The sequence below is a fragment of the Atheta coriaria genome, unplaced genomic scaffold, assembly GCF_025399875.1.
Source record: "Atheta coriaria isolate IRGN ID8LTWV9N9 unplaced genomic scaffold, Caltech_Dcor_3.1 hic_scaffold_7_pilon, whole genome shotgun sequence".
In the NCBI taxonomy this organism is placed as follows: Eukaryota; Metazoa; Arthropoda; class Insecta; order Coleoptera; family Staphylinidae; genus Dalotia; species Dalotia coriaria.
In genome coordinates, this window is record NW_027045449.1 from 11,309,964 (window position 1) to 11,331,394 (window position 21,431).

Here is a 21,431-nt window from a genome sequence, read left to right on the forward strand (position 1 = left end):
TAGTGATAATTCTATAATATCCTGGCGGTGTACGTGTTGAGTTTGCAAATCGCTGAAATTGATGAATCAATTTCGAAGTAAAATTTTCGATTCGGCTATCATTGAGGTGTAATGGCGACATTAAAGGCCTGAATTTATAGTGATATCATTTCGATTTCCTTTCTATTAAGTTGGAACACATGCAAAGATGATTAAATATTCAAGCAATGTAACCGGCCATAAAACAAACGCCGGCGAGCGTTGAGTTTAAGCAGGACGAAGGGTAAGAAGGGTTCAGTCACGTAATGAACATATCCCGATGATATCCTGCGGCAGGAATTTCAAAATTTAATGTCCGAATCGAACATTTTTGTTTCCCATGAAAATTGACTCATCATTCATGCGCGCGGTGTTAATTTGTTAGATTTTGTCGTGTAAATGTACAAGTTGTGTACAAATTATTGTATAGTCGTGCTAAAGCATCAGCAGCGCGCCTGTGTCTTTATTATCCCCGGATTTTATTAGCACTTTGCGACTAAGTGAAATTTCATGTTTCGCTTAAACTGCGCGACGGCGACGCGATTTTTTTGTCGCGCGCGGCCGTCGAATAAAATTCCAGATGTTATCAATTAAGTGGGCGCTCATTTACGTACCGAACGGCAGCTTCCAGCGTGTGTTTTTTTGCTTTGCTTCGCTCTTCTCTCCTGCGCTGTTGATTTTTATGTATTTTGCTTCGTAAAGGGGCGCCGTTTCGCGTTTGATTTCAGAGGACGAGCGCGAACTATTCCGGTCCATTAGTCAAATGAAATGCGATCCCAGCTAAGCTTTTAACTCGCGACGTCTGTTTTAGTCAAAAACGCCGAATATCCAGCGCTGGAGTGAAGAAAATGTTGATGTTTTGCGCTGACGAAAAAACTAATTACATGAAGAGGCTGCGAATTGAAGTTTTTCGATACAAAGTCGAGAGATTCATGAGAATCATGAGCTTTCGACGTAATAATAAAAGAGGAATAAAAGACGTGCGAAATGTGTTAGTAAGAAGTTGGGAGGACGCGCTGGAAGCCCTTTGGCGAGCGTGCGCGCCCGGAGATGAAATAAAATCAAATGAAACGCGATGCTGCTTATTGCGCGGCGCGCGCGAGGCGTGGAAGAGAGGAAATCAAGCGGAATCGAGCATCCAGCCGGGTCGGGAATCGAAAATTTCCACCGAGAACACAGAGGCGCGCGTCGGCGAAATTCTTGCTTTGCACGACGTTTTATTTCGCATAGCGCCATTGATATCGACATTGGCGCGAGGCGGAAAATCAGGAAATCGGAAAAACGATAGCACGTGCCGCGACACGACGACTGCATCAAAAAGCAACACATTTTTCTTACATTTTGATCGCGTATTCAAATACAAATATTTCGGATACACACGCGCGTATTGATCAGAAATATTTGCTTTGACTACACGGATATGTTTCACTCTTTGAAGAATGAACTTGTATTCTCAAAGGAATCGCCCAAGACGGATAAATCCGATTTATTAATGTTTAATTTGGAATTTTGGGAGTTTGGGTCTTCGGAGTTTCGGAGTTTGCATCGCTTTGAATCACATTACACCGCACACAGTTGCTGCAAACATACGCAACTATGATATCAAAGCGTTTTCAGCTGTTTGGCTATCGGTTATTTGCTTTTGGCTTTGGTCAAGCCTTCAATTCGAAATTCAACATGGAAACCACTCGCTAATTCGATACGTTTGTTATTTACTAATACACTTTACAAATATTCAATGTTAATCCAAATCCAAAGCTTTATTACTTCCGGTTTAACACTGCAGTATTTTTTGTTTATCAATATTTCGTTGGAATGTCAGGTCGAGGACGATGTGTCAGGAATATAGATCAAGTTGTTGTTGGCCTGATGAAAGGCGTCGAAAGCAGCCGCCCGGTTTGCTGGGCCTGCTCTTCCTTAATAAGGGTGTAAATTGCGCTCGCCGCCGGATATAGCCGGCCATCCAAACAGGGTAAATGCATTATGTAATAAGCTATTAGGTCAGTGGGACCGTCGAGGAGGAGTCCGTAACCTCGAAAGTGGACGCGTCCATCGACGTCCAGTGCCCACTACCCACATCCATCTACATCTAACCTCAATCTCCCTTCACTTCATCTCTTTCAGCCGCATTCGCACATCTCACATCAAAACAACCATCTACATCTGCACCACACTACGCCGACATCAATGAACCCATTCGGTCCCATTCGCCATCCAAACATTTCCTTCTCCTCCCCGGCTCTATATATAGGGTGGTGGTCGAAGGGTGCAGATGTGCGTCGTTTGTCCGTCTTTAATATTTAATTAGACGAAGAGAATGCGGCCGTCCGCTGAAATAATGGACTTTCCTTGGCGCGCGCGTTTGTTGATACAGTTCATCTGTTCGCTTTGGTTGAGGTTAGGTACGCGATTACATGCTTCCACATGCCCGAAAGGGATGAGCCAATGTTTGCCTGCGTAAATACGCTGCCATTGTGCCCGGCAAAGTGAATATCAATATTAATTGCTCTATTAATGCGAATTACACTGTGTACAAACGAATATCAACCTCAATCGATTCATTTTGTTACAGAAAATCTTTCAAATACTCAATCGGACATCTATTTCTACATCATCATATTTTGCGTCATCTTCTTCGCAGCTTTGGCATCTTATGGATTGGTGAGATTCTATAGAAGGAAAGGAAATCAATCGGATTACAGCACTGGATCCAATGGTAGGTATCAATTGAGGTTATGTTAAGATTTGCATGCGATTAATATTGTTTACAACCTAATTGGCTCGCCCGCCTGCCGTTTTTCACCGGCGCGAGTAATAAATTAGACGGCAGATGTTGCGTTCCGGTGTGTGCAATATAAAATTCATGAACTAAGCACGAACCTACAACTACGTCCGCCTGTGAATACAACTACTACATAGACCTACCCGAAGCGCGTTCGAACGCTTTTCGAAGCTTTCGCGGCGAGTGCATTTAAATACGTTGCACGTAACTTATGCGGCTCGCGAGTAAAACAGCTGTCACGGGTAATAAAGTGGCATTTTTGTGCGTCGCACGCGTCAACATGCCAAACGCCAGCAGCGGGTGAGAACGCAGGAGAAGACATAAAATAAACCCACGCTAATAATAATAACGCCCTGTCTCATTAAAATAATACCCTAAATTCTCGGCGATTAGATCACGAAATTATGAACGCGCTCATAACGCACGCTCGGAACTCGTTCGGGAATGTTTTCCCATCTTCGTGCGACGGTGATTATCGAAGAGTTTTTTTAAAACACACGCGTGGCGTCGTGGGACTAATTAAAAATTATGATGGATAAACGACGCGCCAATTAACGCAACGTTAACGATTTTATGGTCCCGGGATGCCGACGTTTTCGAATTTAAATGAAGTGCACATGTGAAACGCGAAGATTTCGAAGACGGTGAAACGCACAACGTTTAATTCTTGTGAGGGCCGATAGACGTTATCCTATTTCGAAATATTCAGGCCAATTATTCGGGTTTACAACTTCCACTTGCGTAAATCATGCGTGACGCATTTGCATTACACGGGTATAATTCACTTTTCATTCATAACTATAATATTTCCAGCGGTTTCAAACTAGTTTCTACTACTTTTTGACTGTTTGGACATTTCTAGTGACATTAATATCAGTTTCGACTTTTATTATCCTTCATAACGTTTGTTTTTGTTTTTCTTGCGTTTGATGGCTGCCAGTGAAGTGAAACTCAAGTCGCGTGTTTTTCCAATGTCAGATACAAATTGGGTTTTTCTTAAATTAAAGCCAATTCCATCGCCTCGGGTTTGTTGTTCTTACGAATCTCAAAACAACCGAGAATATGGCTCACGTTTCGATACGTTGTGATTCGGAATTTTCGCTTTTGTTTGTTTTGAAACAAATCGACACACCCGCGAGCCTGCTCAAGACGTTTCCTTGTATGATTTCGCTTTGTTTTTAAAGTCGTTCTTGATACTTGTTGCGTTGTTTATTCTATGAGATATCTCAAGGAATAAACATCGTTCTGGGCGCAGTCGTCCATCTCCTCGTTTTACGGCCGTTTTAGATGCGACTTTTACGGTATTTTTCCGTTTCGTGCATTAAGTACGCCGCGTCGAAGCTATTTTAATGTGTTCCTCCAGCACTCAGTTTGGTTCTGACTCGATTTTAGATTTCCACCGCGTGCCACTCAATTTCGGGTAATGTCGCTCTTTGCCTACGCACCGCTGCTCTATTTAACTATTTTTAGCATTGCTTTCAACATCGCTGGAGATGATCATTTAGGCAGCATCATTTGAACGTGGATAAATTGGCGCATTACAACGGCAGCGTGGAAGCAGATGATGAATCGAATTTTGCCCTCTAAACGTCGGCCGTTTTTGGTTCCGTTTTCGTGTGTTTCAAGGCATGCCGGGCGTTCTTTGTGCGTGGAGTAGGTTCTGGATTTTTTTTAGCTCGAAATTCATTCATCACTCCGCGTGGCGCGCAATTAAGAGAAAACATTTAAATGCATAACCAACCCTGTGTCAGCGTGGCGTGGCGCGGCTGTTGGAAACTTAGGAAATGGATCGATGTTTTTTTCCTCTCCTTGCTGTGGAGGTTTGGCGTTCGACGCCCGTCTTTCGAAGCGATTAATATTCATTTGATCGAAAGATACCCGCCTTGTTGACGTCCTTGCCAGACGGCGAAAATATGAGCAACTAGGAGTAGATTCAAGAATGACGTGCAATTTTTTCGCATTTTCTATTGATTTTATGCAGAGGGATTAAACTTAATTATATTGATGTGTTTCTTTTTAGTTTATCATCCGGAATATTATCAGGAGCAGGATAAGAAGTCGCTTAACTTGCAACCGGACCTGACTCAAACCGGAGGATTACCATGTTATGAATATCCATATACCACACCTGCTACATCTGTGACCCGTTCGGCATCCGAGCATCACTACGATGTACCTCATCTTGCTTCGGCTTCTGATATTCAAATCTCACCGACTACCAACTCTACTCTGGAATCTTCAAGTGGAAAAAGGAGTCAACTCAGTGGTTTTACCAATAATTGTATGTTTATTTATATTTATGCAAGTTTAACTTATTTTCAACATAATTTTGTAACCATTTTTAGCTGATTCTACGTATGAGGTAGCAACTGATCCTTCAGCTCAGCCATTTCCGGCCGCATACGCCATTACTCCAACAACTGGAGAAAACTACGCGAAAGCCAACATCTCAAGTAATGGAGGATCTCTTCACCTGAGAGAATGTTCAGTGAGCCTTATCGTCCCTGAACATACCGTCGCTGGTCCACGCTCACAAGAATTATTCCTCTCGATTCTGAATGAAGACTGCTTTAGACCGAAACTTTCCGCTGATCATACACAACTCACGCCGGTTATCTCCTGTGGTCCAAACGTCACTTTAAAGAAGACTATCATTCTCAAGGTTCCACACTGCGCCGAATTGATTCAGAACAATTGGACGATTAGCATTCTTCAAAGCGATTGTAGTAACTCACATTGGCAAACCGCTGTTACCCTCGGTCAGGAAACCGTTAACAGTAGTGTTTTCTGCCAGATTGACAAAGACGCTGCTTATCTCATGGTTGACAGTTTGGCACGATACGTCATGGTTGGTAAATCTACCAACGGCAATGCTGTGAAGAAACTGAAGCTGGCACTTTTCGCACCGAAGCTATGCTTTCAATCATCTGGTGATTATAGCATCCGCGTTTATGTGCTTGAGGACCTCGAAAGCGCAATGGAGACAGTTTTCGGGCAGGAGAAACGCCTTGGAGGTTTCCTCATCGATCAACCCCGACCGATCAACTTTCAAGATGGTGGACAGCCGCTTTGCTTGCATATGGAGAGTGTTAGCGAGGGGTGGAAGTCGAAACCGAGCACGGCCTATCAGGAAATCACTTTCCAAGAGCTCTGGCAGTCGAGCAGCAACAGCTTACACTGTCTTTTCACTCTGGAATCGCTCGATATCAATCGCCTGCTTAACTTTAAGCTACGCGTGAACCAAAACGGCTTCGATAATCATCAATTCTTTGACATTACGTGTCGCGATGATGACGCTTCGTCTTCGATGAGGACGAACTCTGCAAAGACTTACAATGAGAGTTTGCCCAAAGTAATGCTGCACAGTGAAACATCGCGTTCGAGCGACTCGCCAAAAAGCTATAAACCATTAAGCCAAGAAGACTATGTTAACTCCCCTGCAAAGAGTGTAAAGAGCGAAAAGATTCCTAAGAATTTGATTGTGACCGAGCGAGGCAATGTCGCCACCTCGGACGATTTCAACTTCCGCATGAGCAAGTCGTTGAGGAGACAGCTCTGTTCGTGTTTGGACACGCCCCAGAAGCGCGGCAACGACTGGCGGATGTTAGCAAAGGCGCTGTGCGTCGACAGAGGCTTTATCTACTTCGGAACGAAGTCTTCGCCAACGGATTGCATTCTAGATCTGTGGGAAGCACGCAATCGGCAGAACAACGCGCTCACGGACCTGATTCGCATCTTAAGAGACATGGATCGCTCCGATGCGGCGGGAATTCTGGAGAAAACTCTTGGACCGAACTGGTTATAAGCCAATTTCCTTAGCACTGCCAAAATATTTATCATTTACTGCTAGATTGTTCTGCACAGACAGAAACAATCGTGGAGTTTTCTGGGAACAGTTTTGGTCAACACGTTTTGATCAAATCGTTGTTTTTAACGTGTGATTGAGTAATTTTTATATATTTTATAAGGACGTTCTTTTCTACTTATCTTTTGACTATTTTATCGTGTTGTACATAATTTCGAAACACGATCGTTTTTGCCTTTATATGATTACGAATCGAAATTTAAAAGAACATTTGCAATGAAAATGAATCGAAAGGAAAAAATCTTGTGCAATTTGAAATTTAACCTATTATTATTAACAATTGAGATATATTTGTCACTTGTTAAAATTGCAAAACAGCAGTGAAACAAAATTTGCGACTTTCTTCAATAGAACAGAAATATAAACAATAATAATGTATAAAAAGAAGTGAAACACTAGCCAATGAAACATTTAAAACGTAAGAATCTCATAACCATAGGTATTTTGTACCAATTGAAGACAAACGTAATTTTATTAAATCAAAAGTAGTTTTTTAGGCGTTTTAGCATTGAGGAAAGAAATGATTGTAACGCATGCAAAGTACACAATGCATCGCAAACACAAAAACCGAAAACAATTTTGTACAAAATGAAACGACTATGTATAATGAATGAAAAATGATATGTATAATTATTACTATATAATTATATTAGTATGTAATGTAGGACTAGTTATTATTTTGTTTTATTCTTTCATTCATGATGACAACCATCAAATTGAGAATATTAGCGATATTGTAACGCATTCATTGTGACGGCAAAAAATCTACTACTTACCTATACGTTTAACGGCAAACTGATGTATTTTAGAAGTATATTTAATGAAATTGATGAGGAAACAGGAAGAACAAATACTGTAAATAGCGAAATATATCGATTTTTTTTTATAAATTTATGGCTTAAAAATTATTTTTTAACCTAGAGCAAAACGAAAAACGCCAATTTATAAAGAATTGCAACGCGATGAAAAATATTCTGATAGTTTTCCAATAGCACCATTGTTTCGGAAAAAACCGGGTGAAAATCTGAACAGTCCAAATGAAATCTCAAATCTGATTTTCTAAACTTTTCAAGCTAGTTAAGAAATTAGTTGGAAATTTTTAACGCATTGTAAATAACGGTGTTGTTGTTGTTTGTGTATAAAAAGTTTCGATCTGCATGTCCTTGGAGGATATAGTGTGCTGTAATTGCTGGATGTCACGTGTACGCGTGCTATGCGTACGCGCGCATGTTTGCTTATTACGCGATGCACGCAGTGGGCATTGCTTTGTTCTGCGTCGTCCGTTGGTTAAGTCAAATATGTTCCTTGCGGCTCCAGTAGTTCTTTTTTCACGTGTCCTTTACGGAAATACTGCGTTCCAGGTTGCGCGCATGTTGCCGCGTGCGCGCGCTGGGTCGGCTTACGCGGTGCGCTCAGCGTAGCCTAGTAGTCTTAAACGTGTCGGTGTGTCCGCACGCGTTCCTCTTGCAAGCCTCGTTTGTTTCTTGTTTGAAGTTTATCTAAATTACTAATAAGAAATTTATTTCATTTTATCGGTATTTGTGTTGTAAATTTGAGGTACGTTGCGTTATATCACTGAAAATTGAATTCGTTACGAAAAATGGATTGTAACGATAATCCAGCATTTACGGCATGTGCTTGCTGCAAACCACGGGGAACATCAGTTGTAGTACGCCATCGTTTCACTGGTAAGTTTCGCATTGAATTAATATTATTTATTTACTCTTCCTGATTAATTATGTTTATATAACAGTCTTGTAATCGGCATTTATGTTTCTTTATATGTAGCCATTTGAGAAAATTTCAACATTGCAAAATTAGTCAGTACATTCAATAGAATTGTTATCGTTTTTGTCTACGCGTTTATCAATGTCAGTTTGTAAACAAGTTTTTATGCGGTTCAAATCTTGCACTGTCCGCTTGATTGTGTAGACTACACATTTCAGGTATAGTGAATACCTATGTGTTTTAAGTTTATCTATAAATTCCATATTCTACTTTTTTTCCTTTAAATAAAACAAAATATGATACTTTGATTATTCTTAATTTTGTGATTTTTTTCATGACTATTATGAAATTTCGGATCTCGCGATTGAAATGATTCAATGATTCTTTCAAATGTTCATACCACGACAGTTATTTTAGAGAATGAGCCATTGCCGCCCCCGGAAATATTACTAAAAGTGCCTTAAAAACGGTTTCACGATATACGATTTACGATTTTTTTAGATAGCGCGAGAGTCATTTTATACGATGCGACTTTGCCGCCCCCCGAAATCACTCTAGAAGTGTCTTAAAATCGGCTATGCACTTTTCACGATGTATGTGATTTTCTGAAACACGAGGTGGAAATTTGGTTGTATTTCGTGAACCTTTCGTGCAATTTCAATGATTCTTTCAAATTTGGATAGCGCGAAAGTCAATTTATACGATGCGACCCTGCCGCCCCCTAAAATCACACTAAAAGTGCATTACAATCGCTGTGAAACTTTTACTATTTTTATGAATTTTCTAAAAACGCGTTGGAAATTTGGTTGTATTTCGTGAACCTTTCGTGCAATTTCAATGATTTGTTGCTAATTATTGTGTTTTATGAAAACATACGGTGGAAATTGCGCTGTATCTCGCGAATCGTTTTAGATATTTGCATGATTTTTTCACGATTAGAAAGGGCGAGAACCATTTTTTACAACGCGTATTAGCAATCGTCGAAAATCTTGCGGGAACATCCTGTAAAAAATTCTTGAAAATTGCTCATTTTTGTGTTTTTTGAAAACATGCGGTGGAAATTGCGCTGTATCTCGCGAATCGTTTTAGATATTTGCATGATTTTTTCACGATTAGAAAGTGCGAGAACCATTCTTTACAACGCGTATCAGCAATCGTCAAAAATCTTGCGGGAACACCCTGTAAAAAATTCTTGAAAATTGCTCATTTTTGTGTTTTTTGAAAACATGCGGTGGAAATTGCGCTGTATCTCGCGAATCGTTTTAGATATTTGCATGATTTTTTCACGATTAGAAAGTGCGAAAACCATTCTTTACAACGCGTATCAGTAATTCTCAAAAATCTTGCGGGAACACCCTGTAAAAAATTCTTGAAAATTGCTCATTTTGTGTTTTTGAAAACATGCGGTGGAAATTGCGCTGTATCTCGCGAATCGTTTTAGATATTTGCATGATTTTTTCACGATTAGAAAGTGCGAGAACCATTCTTTACAACGCGTATCAGCAATCGTCAAAAATCTTGCGGGAACACCCTGTAAAAAATTCTTGAAAATTGCTCATTTTTGTGTTTTTGAAAACATGCGGTGGAAATTGCGCTGTATCTCGCGAATCGTTTTAGATATTTGCATGATTTTTTCACGATTAGAAAGTTCGAGAACCATTCTTTACAACGCGTATCAGCAATCGTCAAAAATCTTGCGGGAACACCCTGTAAACAATTCTTGAAAATTGCTCATTTTGTGTTTTTGAAAACATGCGGTGAAAATTGCGCTGTATCTCGCGAATCGTTTTAGATATTTGCATGATTTTTTCACGATTAGAAAGTTCGAGAACCATTCTTTACAACGCGTATCAGCAATCGTCAAAAATCTTACAGCAACACCCTGTAAAAAATTCTTGAAAATTGCTCATTTTTGTGTTTTTTTGAAAACATGCGGTGGAAATTGCGCTGTATCTCGCGAATCGTTTTAGATATTTGCATGATTTTTTCACGATTCGAAAGTTCGAGAACCATTCTTTACAACGCGTATCAGCAATCGTCAAAAATCTTGCGGGAACACCCTGTAAAAAATTCTTGAAAATTGCTCATTTTTGTGTTTTTTGAAAACATGCGGTGGAAATTGCGCTGTATCTCGCGAATCGTTTTAGATATTTGCATGATTTTTTTCACGATTAGAAAGTGCGAAAACCATTCTTTACAACGCGTATCAGTAATTCTCAAAAATCTTGCGGGAACACCCTGTAAAAAATTCTTGAAAATTGCTCATTTTTGTGTTTTTTGAAAACATGCGGTGGAAATTGCGCTGTATCTCGCGAATCGTTTTAGATATTTGCATGATTTTTTCACGATTAGAAAGTGTGAAAACCATTCTTTTAAACGCGTATCAGCAATCGTTAAAAATCTTGCGGTAATACCCTGTAAAAAATTCTTGAAAATTGATAATTTTTGTGTTCTTTAATAACACGCGGTGGAGATTGGGCTGTATTTCGCGAATTGTTTTTATTTGTACAAAATTGGTTAACTACTAAAATAAATGTTTTTTATTTTTATCTTTCTTCGGTAGTAATTTTGTCTGCGGATTTGGTTTATCGACGTTATGGTTCATCCGAGATGAATTCAACGCCATTTATCCTTGCAGGATACACTAGAATGACTAGAAGTTTGCAAATTCCGATGTCCTAAGATGTTAGAGGAATAAACTCCAGGTTCTTTGACAACGTGTTATTGAACATTAAAATGTAAATAATTTAATTTAATAAATTTTAATGTTAAGTTTTTTTAATTATACAAATTGAGTTTTAGCAATGTGTTTTTTTAAGTTCAAGTTTTTGACGCAGATTGATAAGCAGAACGCTGGCTTTGAAGAAAACTGAAAAAGGATGAAGAAGAATAATTGGTCGTTATCTGACACATTCCCTGTCAGATAAGCTCGCTTACCACCAACTCTATATTTGTCCTGCATAGTATTCCGGAAGAGAGAAGGTAGACAAAAGGAATGTGACCTGTTCTTAACAAAATTTATTTGTATATTATCAAAATAAGTGAGGAAAGTTTAATATTGCTGATAAACAGCACCAAATTTAATACGCTCAGAAATTGAAACCGCACAAGTCTTATAGTCTAGTTTCATTGTTTCAAAGTATAGTTATTATTTGTTGAAAACAATGCAATACTTGTGTTAACAGTGTGATATGATTTAGAAAGACAGCGCAAAATTTGCAAAACGTATGTAACAAATTTTATTCAAACAGCATAGACAGCGCATGACTGTTCTAAATTTAATTTACCCACTTGAGAAAATAGAGCATGACACACTGTATTTAAGGCGTCCTAACTTGCGATATATATTTAATGAGGCCAGAAATATGTATCAATTTGTATGATTATTGTAATATGTGTCTGTGATAAATGTGCACGATTTTTCTGTTATCATATTAGAAATTAGTATATAAGTGAATATTGTAGGTATTTGTGTGTTGTGTCATCTTTTGTTACACATGTCGTAGAAATTAGGTAGACTTATTGTAATATGTTGATCTAGTAGGAGTAATGGTAATAATTAGTAGTAATATCAAGTAAGGCATGGTCGTGGTTTTTGTGCGTAAATTTAAATGTGCATTGTTATTCCATTGTTAATTTACGTTGTGATTTTGATTGCACCTTGTGTTATTTGTGTATTGTATTTGTAATTGTAACTTGTGTTTTGTTAAATATAGTTATTTTTGAAAAGTTGTGGTCGAAAACAATATTGGGAATATTGGGAATAATGATTTGCAGTTGGAACGTCGTAGAAAAGAAAAGTTGCACTGCCATGCTGTCACGAAATACGTGCCGATATTTTGCATGTAAACAATTTTTTTGTCGCGTTCAGCGAGCGTATCGCAACAGCGATAGTGGCCGCATGTTGTCGGCGTTGGCTGCGTGCAGCCCAGTGTACCGCAGTTTCATTCCGGTCGTCGAGTAAACCGCGCGTGTTCATCGCGACTAGTTCTATTTTGTCCGATCATAATTAAGCAAATCAATGTATAAATAAGTAAATTTATATTTGTTAAGCAATCGACGGCATATACCAGAATCGAACGTGATCGGGATTTTAAAAGTGTGATTGCACGCGTTGGGTGTTTATCAATCGCGGATTCTCTTCGGTTTTCCTATGCGCGTGTGTGTCCGTCGGCAAACGGTTATCGTTTATAATTAACTCGTGCAAATAGACGCTGATATCCACAAAGGAAGTTTGTGAGTGCACAAATGGAGTTTGCAATATTTATAGCGGATGTTTTGGAGATGCGCAAATTATAAGGCAAGTCTTTATTGCGGTAGAATTTGTTAATTGTCGATATTTTTTATTAAAAAAAATGTATTTATTTTTAAATGTTGTCAATAAAACATAATGTAATATTAAAATCCCATTCATATTTCTTTGTGGTATCCTCTTTGTCGTTTTCAGTATTGACGTCTTAAATAATATTGCATATAAATCTTATGTGCGTCGAGCGAGTGGCATATACCTAAGACTTGTGTTGTTGTTTTTAAAAAGTTGAATAAATTAGAAACATAAATAGAAGAATCAAATAACAATGATAAAACACTCGGTGGTCGAGTGGAGACGTGCACCTGCTGGCATGCTAGCAGACACGGATCGAATCTCAGGTATAGAAGGCATTTTTCTCAAATATAAAAATATCAGGTGTAATTTGGGTTGCATATATGAATTGCAACGAAATATAAGAGAAATTGAAATATAAGTGAAGGCAATATGAGAAAAGTAAGCAAGTAAGTGGAGGAGCAGAAAACAGAGAAATAGGAGAACAAGAAGAAGGAAGTAGTAGTAGAAGAGAAGCGAGGAAGATAGAAGGAAGAGAACAGAGTAGAGAGAAGAGGAGAGAAGATAGAAGAAAGAGAACAGGGGGGGAGGATCAGATTTTTAATTTTTTTGGCACGTGTCGTTATAAGACAGTCTACGGCCCACTGCTTCGATCCGTCCATTGCTCCCGGCCCATCCTACAGCTACGATGTCTCTGCGCTTCATCCCCGGAATTATCAGGCATATCAACAATTTTATGGTGGGGATCACCCCAGAGAGAGGAACTCCTTATAAGGACAATCCTTATAAGGTCTTGTTCAAATATTTCTAAGTTTTAAGTCGCCTCAAGAGAGGTGACACTTAAAAATATTCTTACAAGTTCTGACCTATAGCTGAAATGAAAGAAGGAGCACACAAATCACACAGGACACCTTAACAATTTTTATAGTGGGGATCATCCCCTGAGAGAGGGAACTCTCTTAGAGACCTGTTCCTGAAATGATAAAAGGGGTACATACAAAGCATAAGGCAAAATCTTTCTTAATATTTCTTTATTAACAAATACAATTTAATACAATACAAGTTTAGATTTTACAAGTTAACAGAATACATGCGGCCATATTGAAACAGGACTTATGACCTGCTTAGCCGCGCACATGCAAGCAAGTACTACTTTATAAAGTATTGCCGGGATAATGAAATTAGTACATAGCCAATTTTCTACGTGACCGGAAATGGAAACCAATATACAGGGTGTTACAAAAGAAAAATTTAAAATGCAAACAGAAAGACACTACAAATATCGCTTTATTTTCCACCCAACGTATGGGAAACTAAGATACAGGGTGTTAGAACAAGAAAATTCTAAGTGCCAGAAGTTAAATTTTAATAAGAGTCAAAGTAAAATTTTCAGAGATGTGAAGGAAAACGATTATACAGGGTGTCACAAATTGAAAATTCAACGATCAAAGGGGAAAGCACTTAAACACTACAAATATTGCTCGTTTTCAACCGATGCTCCGGTAAACTAATAAACAGGATGTTACAAAAAGAAAATTTGAAGTGCAAAAAAGAAAGCCCTAAAACCACAACTGAAGCAAAATTTTCACGGACACAAAGAAAAACAAATACAGGTTGTTCTAAAAGGAAAATCCCAAATTTAAAACAAAGAACACTCAAAACTCATAAATAAATTTACTACGTACTGTTGGAAAAATTATAAACAGGATGTTACAAACTACAAATATGGTCAATATTCACATCATAACGAGGAAAATTTATAACGAAACAAGCAGGTTTTAATATGAATTCAAAGATTTTACACGAAAACCATCGGAAAAGTTGAGTAAGAAGAGGTTACAAGAATAAAACACTTACATTTTAATATATTGTGTATATATTTATTATTTGATGATAGAATCAACTGCATAAGGTAACCAACAGGTGAAGCATCATCATAAATTGATAGAATATCTGGCGGAAAACATCTATATCAACAGACGCCAAACGACGGCGCGTAGCAATACAGTAAGATATACGCTAACTATCAAAACAAAAAATTACTCATCATATAAGACTTTTATTAGGTGAACAAGAAACATCTTAATTTAATAATGCAATCGAGTGCAATTCGATTAAAAACGTTCACGTGTTCAGCAAAAGATGACCAAGCGGTCGGTCGACGGAAAAGTGAGCGCGGTCGACCACATAAATATTGTCATTTTAATAATCCGCAGATAATTTTTAAAACCGTCTTTGTAATAATTAAATCATGCACGTTATTTTCCGAAACACTATTAAGAATTCTGATAAAAATGTGTTTGTAATTTGCAAGATGTTACATGCAAAAATAATATATAATATTTAAATGGAATAATCAATTTGTTGCACCATGAAGTTTCCATGAAGAAATTTATTAGGCACTTACCTTTGCACTGATGAGGAGATTTTATATCCTGTAATATATTCTACCAACTGAAAATTCGCGCAGGGATTAACGAACACTTATTTTTAAGTTAAGAACACTCTAACCGCGATAAATCATTAAACAAAACTGCCACACATGCCCATCCCGAATATTTTGCTGATGGCCAAAAGAATACACGTCGATTAATCCAATTAAAACCTCAAAACGTGTGGCGATTAGAGAGACGCGCTTGTGGACCACGCGGTGTAACGACTGCCGTGTGCGCTGCGCGTTGCCATGTACAAGGCAGGTATGTCGCGTATGTCGCGATAATACGCGTCAGTCGAACAAAAAAGTTGTTTATACACAAACGTAATGGTAAACCCGTAGTTGAGAAGGCTAAACTAAAATTTCACAATGTTGAAATATTAAAATTTAAATTTAAAATTAAAAATAAAATAAATAATAAAATAATAAAATTAAAATTTACTTTTATTTTCTCTGCTGTTGAATATGTAATCCATATTAATTTGAGTATATATATATTATATATGTATATTTGTTTTTTTTTTCTCGCAATAAATTTTGATACATGGAGATACAGAATTCAATTCCGCATCTATGAAAATTATTCCGAACCAAAAGTAGGACCGCGTTCGCGTGTTATAATAAAAAAACTACAATTCTTAGCGCAATGAGTACAAGTGCGTATACACACAATTATCAATATAACTCGCGTTACGGAATTTTCTAGCAATAAGTTTTAATATAAGGTGATACAAAATTAAATTCCGCATTTATGAAAATTATTCCGAACCAAAAGTAGGACCGCGTTCGCGTGTTATAATAAAAAAAACTACAATTCCTAGCGCAACGGGTACAAGTGCGTATACACACAATTATCAATATAACTCGCGTTACGGAATTTTCTCGCAAGAAATTTTAGTATTGGGTAATACATAATTCAATTCCGCATTTAACAAAATTATTCCGAATTTACAGTAAGATCGCGTTCGCGTGTTAAAATAGAAAAACTACAATTCCTAGCGCAACGAGTACAAGTGCGTGTACACACAATTATCAATATAACTCGCATTACGGAATTTTCTAGCAATAAATTTCAATACAGGTGATACAAAATTAAATTCCGCATCTAATAAAATTATTCCGAACTCAAAGTAAGACCGCGTTCGCGTGTTATAATAAAAAAAACTACAATTCCTACCGCAACGAGTACAAGTGCGTATACACACAACTATCAATATAACTCGCGTTACGGAATTTTCTAGCAATAAATTTTAATACAAGGTGATACAAAATTAAATTCCGCATCTATGAAAATCATTCCGAACCAAAAGTAGGACCGCGTTCGCGTGTTATAATAAAAACTACAATTCCTAGCGCAACGAGTACAAGTGCGTATACACACAACTATCAATATAACTCGCGTTACGGAATTTTCTAGCAATAAAGTTTGATACAAGGTGATACAAAATTAAATTCCGCATCTATGAAAATTATTCCGAACTAAAAGTAGGACCGCGTTTGCGTGTTATAATAAAAAAACTACAATTCCTAGCGCAACAAGTACAAGCGCGTATACACACAATTATCAATATAACTCGCGTTACGGAATTTTCTCGCAAACAATTTCAATACAGAGAGATACAGAATTAAATTCCACATCTAATAAAGCTATTCCGAACTCACAGGAAGACCGCGTTTGCGTGTTAAAATAGAAAAACTACAATTCCTAGCGCAACGAGTACAAGTGTGTATACACACAATTATCAATATAACTCGCGTTAGGGAATTTTCTAGCAAGAAATTTTAGTACAGGGTGATACACAATTAAAATCCGCATCTAACAAAATTATTCCGAATTTAAGGTAAGACCGCGTTCGCGTGTTATAATAAAAAAAAACTACAATTCCTAGCGCAACAAGTACAAGCGCGTATACACACAATTATCAATATAACTCGCGTTACGGAATTTTCTCGCAAAAAATTTCAATACAGAGAGATACAGAATTAAATTCCACATCTAATAAAGCTATTCCGAACTCACAGGAAGACCGCGTTTGCGTGTTAAAATAGAAAAACTACAATTCCTAGCGCAACGAGTACAAGTGCGTATACACACAACTATCAATATAACTCGCGTTACGGAATTTTCTAGCAATAAAGTTTGATACAAGGTGATACAAAATTAAATTCCGCATCTATGAAAATCATTCCGAACTAAAAGTAGGACCGCGTTTGCGTGTTATAATAAAAAAACTACAATTCCTAGCGCAACAAGTACAAGCGCGTATACACACAATTATCAATATAACTCGCGTTACGGAATTTTCTCGCAAAAAATTTCAATACAGAGAGATACAGAATTAAATTCCACATCTAATAAAGCTATTCCGAACTCACAGGAAGACCGCGTTTGCGTGTTAAAATAGAAAAACTACAATTCCTAGCGCAACGAGTACAAGTGTGTATACGCACAATTATCAATATAACTCGCGTTACGGAAATTTCTAGCAATAAAGTTTGATACAAGGTGATATAAAATTAAATTCCGCATCTATGAAAATCATTCCGAACTAAAAGTAGGACCGCGTTTGCGTGTTATAATAAAAAAACTACAATTCCTAGCGCAACAAGTACAAGCGCGTATACACACAATTATCAATATAACTCGCGTTACGGAATTTTCTCGCAAAAAATTTCAATACAGAGAGATACAGAATTAAATTCCACATCTAATAAAGCTATTCCGAACTCACAGGAAGACCGCGTTTGCGTGTTAAAATAGAAAAACTACAATTCCTAGCGCAACGAGTACAAGTGTGTATACGCACAATTATCAATATAACTCGCGTTACGGAAATTTCTAGCAATAAAGTTTGATACAAGGTGATATAAAATTAAATTCCGCATCTATGAAAATCATTCCGAACTAAAAGTAGGACCGCGTTTGCGTGTTATAATAAAAAAACTACAATTCCTAGCGCAACAAGTACAAGTGCGTATACACACAATTATCAATATAACTCGCGTTACGGAATTTTCTCGCAAAAATTTCAATACAGAGAGATACAAAATTAAATTCCGCATCTAATAAAGCTATTCCGAACTCACAGGAAGACCGCGTTTGCGTGTTAAAATAGAAAAACTACAATTCTTAGCGCAACGAGTACAAGTGTGTATACACACAATTATCAATATAACTCGCGTTACGGAATTTTCTAGCAATAAATTTTAATACAAGGTGATATATATATATATATATATATATATATATATATATAAGGTGATACAAAATTAAATTCCGCATCGATGAAAATCATTCCGAACCAAAAGTAAGACCGCGTTCGCGTGTTATAATAAAAAAAACTACAATTCCTAGCGCAACAAGTACAAGTAAGTATTCACACAACTATCAATATAACTCGCGTTACGGAATTATCTCGCAATAAATTTCAATACAGGGAGATACAAAATTAAATGCCACATCCATGAAAATTATTCCGAACTTACCGAAGACCAGGTTCGCGTGTTATGATAAAAAAAAAAACTACAATTTCTAACGCAATGAGTACAAGTGCGTATACACACAATTATCAATATAACTCGCGTTACGGAATTTTCTAGCAATTAATTTTAATACAAGGTGATACAAAATTAAATTCCGCATCCATAAAAATTATTCCAAACCTGAATAAGGTTGCCAAACCTGCCCCGGCTTAGTTAACACTCACGAAATTTGTAAAGCGTATTTTACACTTTATAAAACACCTTTAAATGTCAGTTAAGTTATATTTACTTCCATTTCAATGTTACGGTGATACACAAGAACGGATTTCTAACTCTACGGATAATTCTCTATAAGATAAGCTACCGCTGCCGCTACACTTCTACCGCTACCTTCGTACGGTGCCCTGAACACGAGTTACTTCTACCGCTACCTTCGTAGGGAGCCCCGAACACGAGTCACTTCTACCGCTACCTTCGTACGGTGCCCTGAACACGAGTTACTTCTACCGCTACCTTCGTAGGGAGCCCCGAACACGAGTCACTTCTACCGCTACCTTCGTACGGTGCCCTGAACACGAGTCACTTCTACCGCTACCTTCGTACGGTGCCCTGAACACGAGCTACTTCTACCGCTACCTTCGTAGGGTGCTTTGAACAGAAGTTGTCACCCTGCTACGGTACACCAAACGAGACTCAACCAAATTAAAAAAAAATTAACAAAACCCCTCTTGCGCTATCAGAATCCGATGAAAAATTTAAACATTTCACAAAGGTTTTCCCCAATATGATCCGTTTTCCATATCACCATTAAGAAAAATATATACGGCCACCCTAATTCGCGGCCTATTGCAACACGAGTCATCTTGCTACGGCAAGTACTGCAATTAAAAGAAAACATAAGTTAAAACAAAAACATTTCACACAATAACCGACAATAAAACGGTGCCCTGAACACGAGCTACTTCTACCGCTACCTTCGTAGGGTGCTTTGAACAGAAGTTGTCAAAACACCAAACGAGAAAACCAAATTAAAAAAATTAACAAAACCCCTCTTGCGCTATCAGAATCCGATGAAAAATTTAAACATTTCACAAAGGTTTTCCCCAATATGATCCGTTTTCCATATCACCATTAAGAAAAATATATACGGCCACCCTAATTCGCGGCCTATTGCAACACGCAGGTGAAATGTGATAAAACATTTAACCGAATAATATAACTTAATTATAAACTTACCAATGCAGCGCTCATCGGATTGCAAGGATACGGCAAGTACTGCAATTAAAAGAAAACATAAGTTAAAACAAAAACATTTCACACAATAACCGACAATAAAACCACAGCATTGTAAAAACATTTATGCACATTAAACGCACAATTACTAATTAAGAAAACACTGCAGATGCATATTACGACTAAGTCGATTGATGACCGATTATAATGCAAACTTTGAAAATAGAAGTCTGATAAAACGAAACGCGTTGCGCGATATACGTCTGGATACGCCAGAGACCGGCACGAAACTAGCTGCAATCCATCAATTGAGCATGCCGAAACTGCGCACGCAAGGATGCGACAATTCACGATAAGACTCTGTGCTTGCTGCATAAACCCAGCAGGTAAAAGCAATAGATGCGCAAAGCCAGCGCGTCGAATCCACGCGACATTGTCCGTTAATTGCAATAGATTCGCAAAGCCGGCAGCGCGATGCTGGCACGCGATCTCGTGCACGAATTGCAATAGACACGGTACCTGTGATAAGAAGTAAACTAAAATGTGCTGCATGCGACAGCGCGCCGAGAATCTTACGCGTAGCATCTCGCCCGGCAAATGCGATAAGAAAGTGGTTTATACACAAACGCTGATATGATTCAAAACGAATACAATTCTATTTTATGATTTTTAGTTCATTCTAGTGCCATCTCTGAATAGAATCTACGATGCGACAATTCACAATAAGACTCTGCACCTGCTGCATGAACCCCGCAGGTAAAAGCAATAGATGCGTAAAGCCGGCGTGTCGATGACACACAACCTTGTGTGCGAATTGCAATAGATGCGCAAAGCCGGCAGCTCGTCGACGGAACGCGACCTTATGCGCAAATTGCATTTGGCACCATACATACATACGATATGAGCGATCTGAACTATACTAAAATATGCTGCAGGCGGCAAATGGATGCGGCATGAGAATATGACAATGACGAATAAACGAAATCTTCTAATTTTTCTTGATTTTCTCAAGAACTAAAAGATTAAAGATTAAAGAATCTTAAGCTTCGGTAAATTGTCTGTAAGTTAAGCTCCATGAAAACATTTCACAAAACATGGTGGAAAAAATTACCCTTTTATGCAAATTTTCGCGGGTTAAATTCCTGCAACAAACAAATACAGCCAGATGGAGAATTTAATTCCGCGTTGCGTCACATTCCGAAACCGTGTTTAAAAGTGCTAAAAATTGGAAACTAAAAGCAGTCGAGAGGCGCGGATTGAAAATTAATAATCTACTGAAAATTCTCTATAAGACAAAATATTAAAAGTGCATGCTGTACCTCAGCGAAGCAAACACGGCCGTGACAGTTCATGATAAGACTATCAGCTGCCCGAACGCGCAATTGCATTTGGCACGATACATGCGAACTAAACTAAACTATAAAGATGGCAACGGCAACACACGGCAATCTTGGACGTAGCGATTCGCACGGCGATAAGAAGATGTAAATCGTGTTCAAAACAAACACAATTCTCGTGTCGAATGCTCACGTTTGCTGATAAATATAGAAATAAACAAAACAAG

The 21,431-nt window shown here is 37.9% G+C and overlaps 1 protein-coding gene and 1 long non-coding RNA gene across 5 annotated transcripts in view; both read left to right on the forward strand.

The window, feature by feature from the left end:
• LOC135795764 (netrin receptor UNC5B) overlaps window positions 1–7,555 on the forward strand; it is a 102,144-nt gene extending 94,589 nt beyond the window's left edge. For both annotated transcript variants that reach the window (XM_065307547.1, XM_065307548.1), the window contains 3 exons: window positions 2,591–2,734; window positions 4,821–5,081; window positions 5,146–7,555. In XM_065307547.1, the coding sequence (XP_065163619.1) occupies window positions 2,591–2,734; window positions 4,821–5,081; window positions 5,146–6,605 (1,865 nt within the window). In that variant the 3' untranslated portion in view covers window positions 6,606–7,555. The remainder of the gene's footprint in view (window positions 1–2,590; window positions 2,735–4,820; window positions 5,082–5,145) is intronic.
• A 552-nt stretch (window positions 7,556–8,107) lies between these two features.
• Window positions 8,108–12,064, forward strand: LOC135795628 (uncharacterized). 3 transcript variants are annotated; one of them, XR_010549097.1, is made up of 3 exons: window positions 8,108–8,353; window positions 10,957–11,131; window positions 11,196–12,064. It is a non-coding gene; the product is annotated as an uncharacterized lncRNA (long non-coding RNA). The 3 variants fall into 3 exon arrangements; XR_010549099.1 differs by having other exon boundaries at window positions 11,213–12,064; XR_010549098.1 differs by having other exon boundaries at window positions 11,231–12,064.
• Window positions 12,065–21,431: the final 9,367 nt, after the last annotated feature.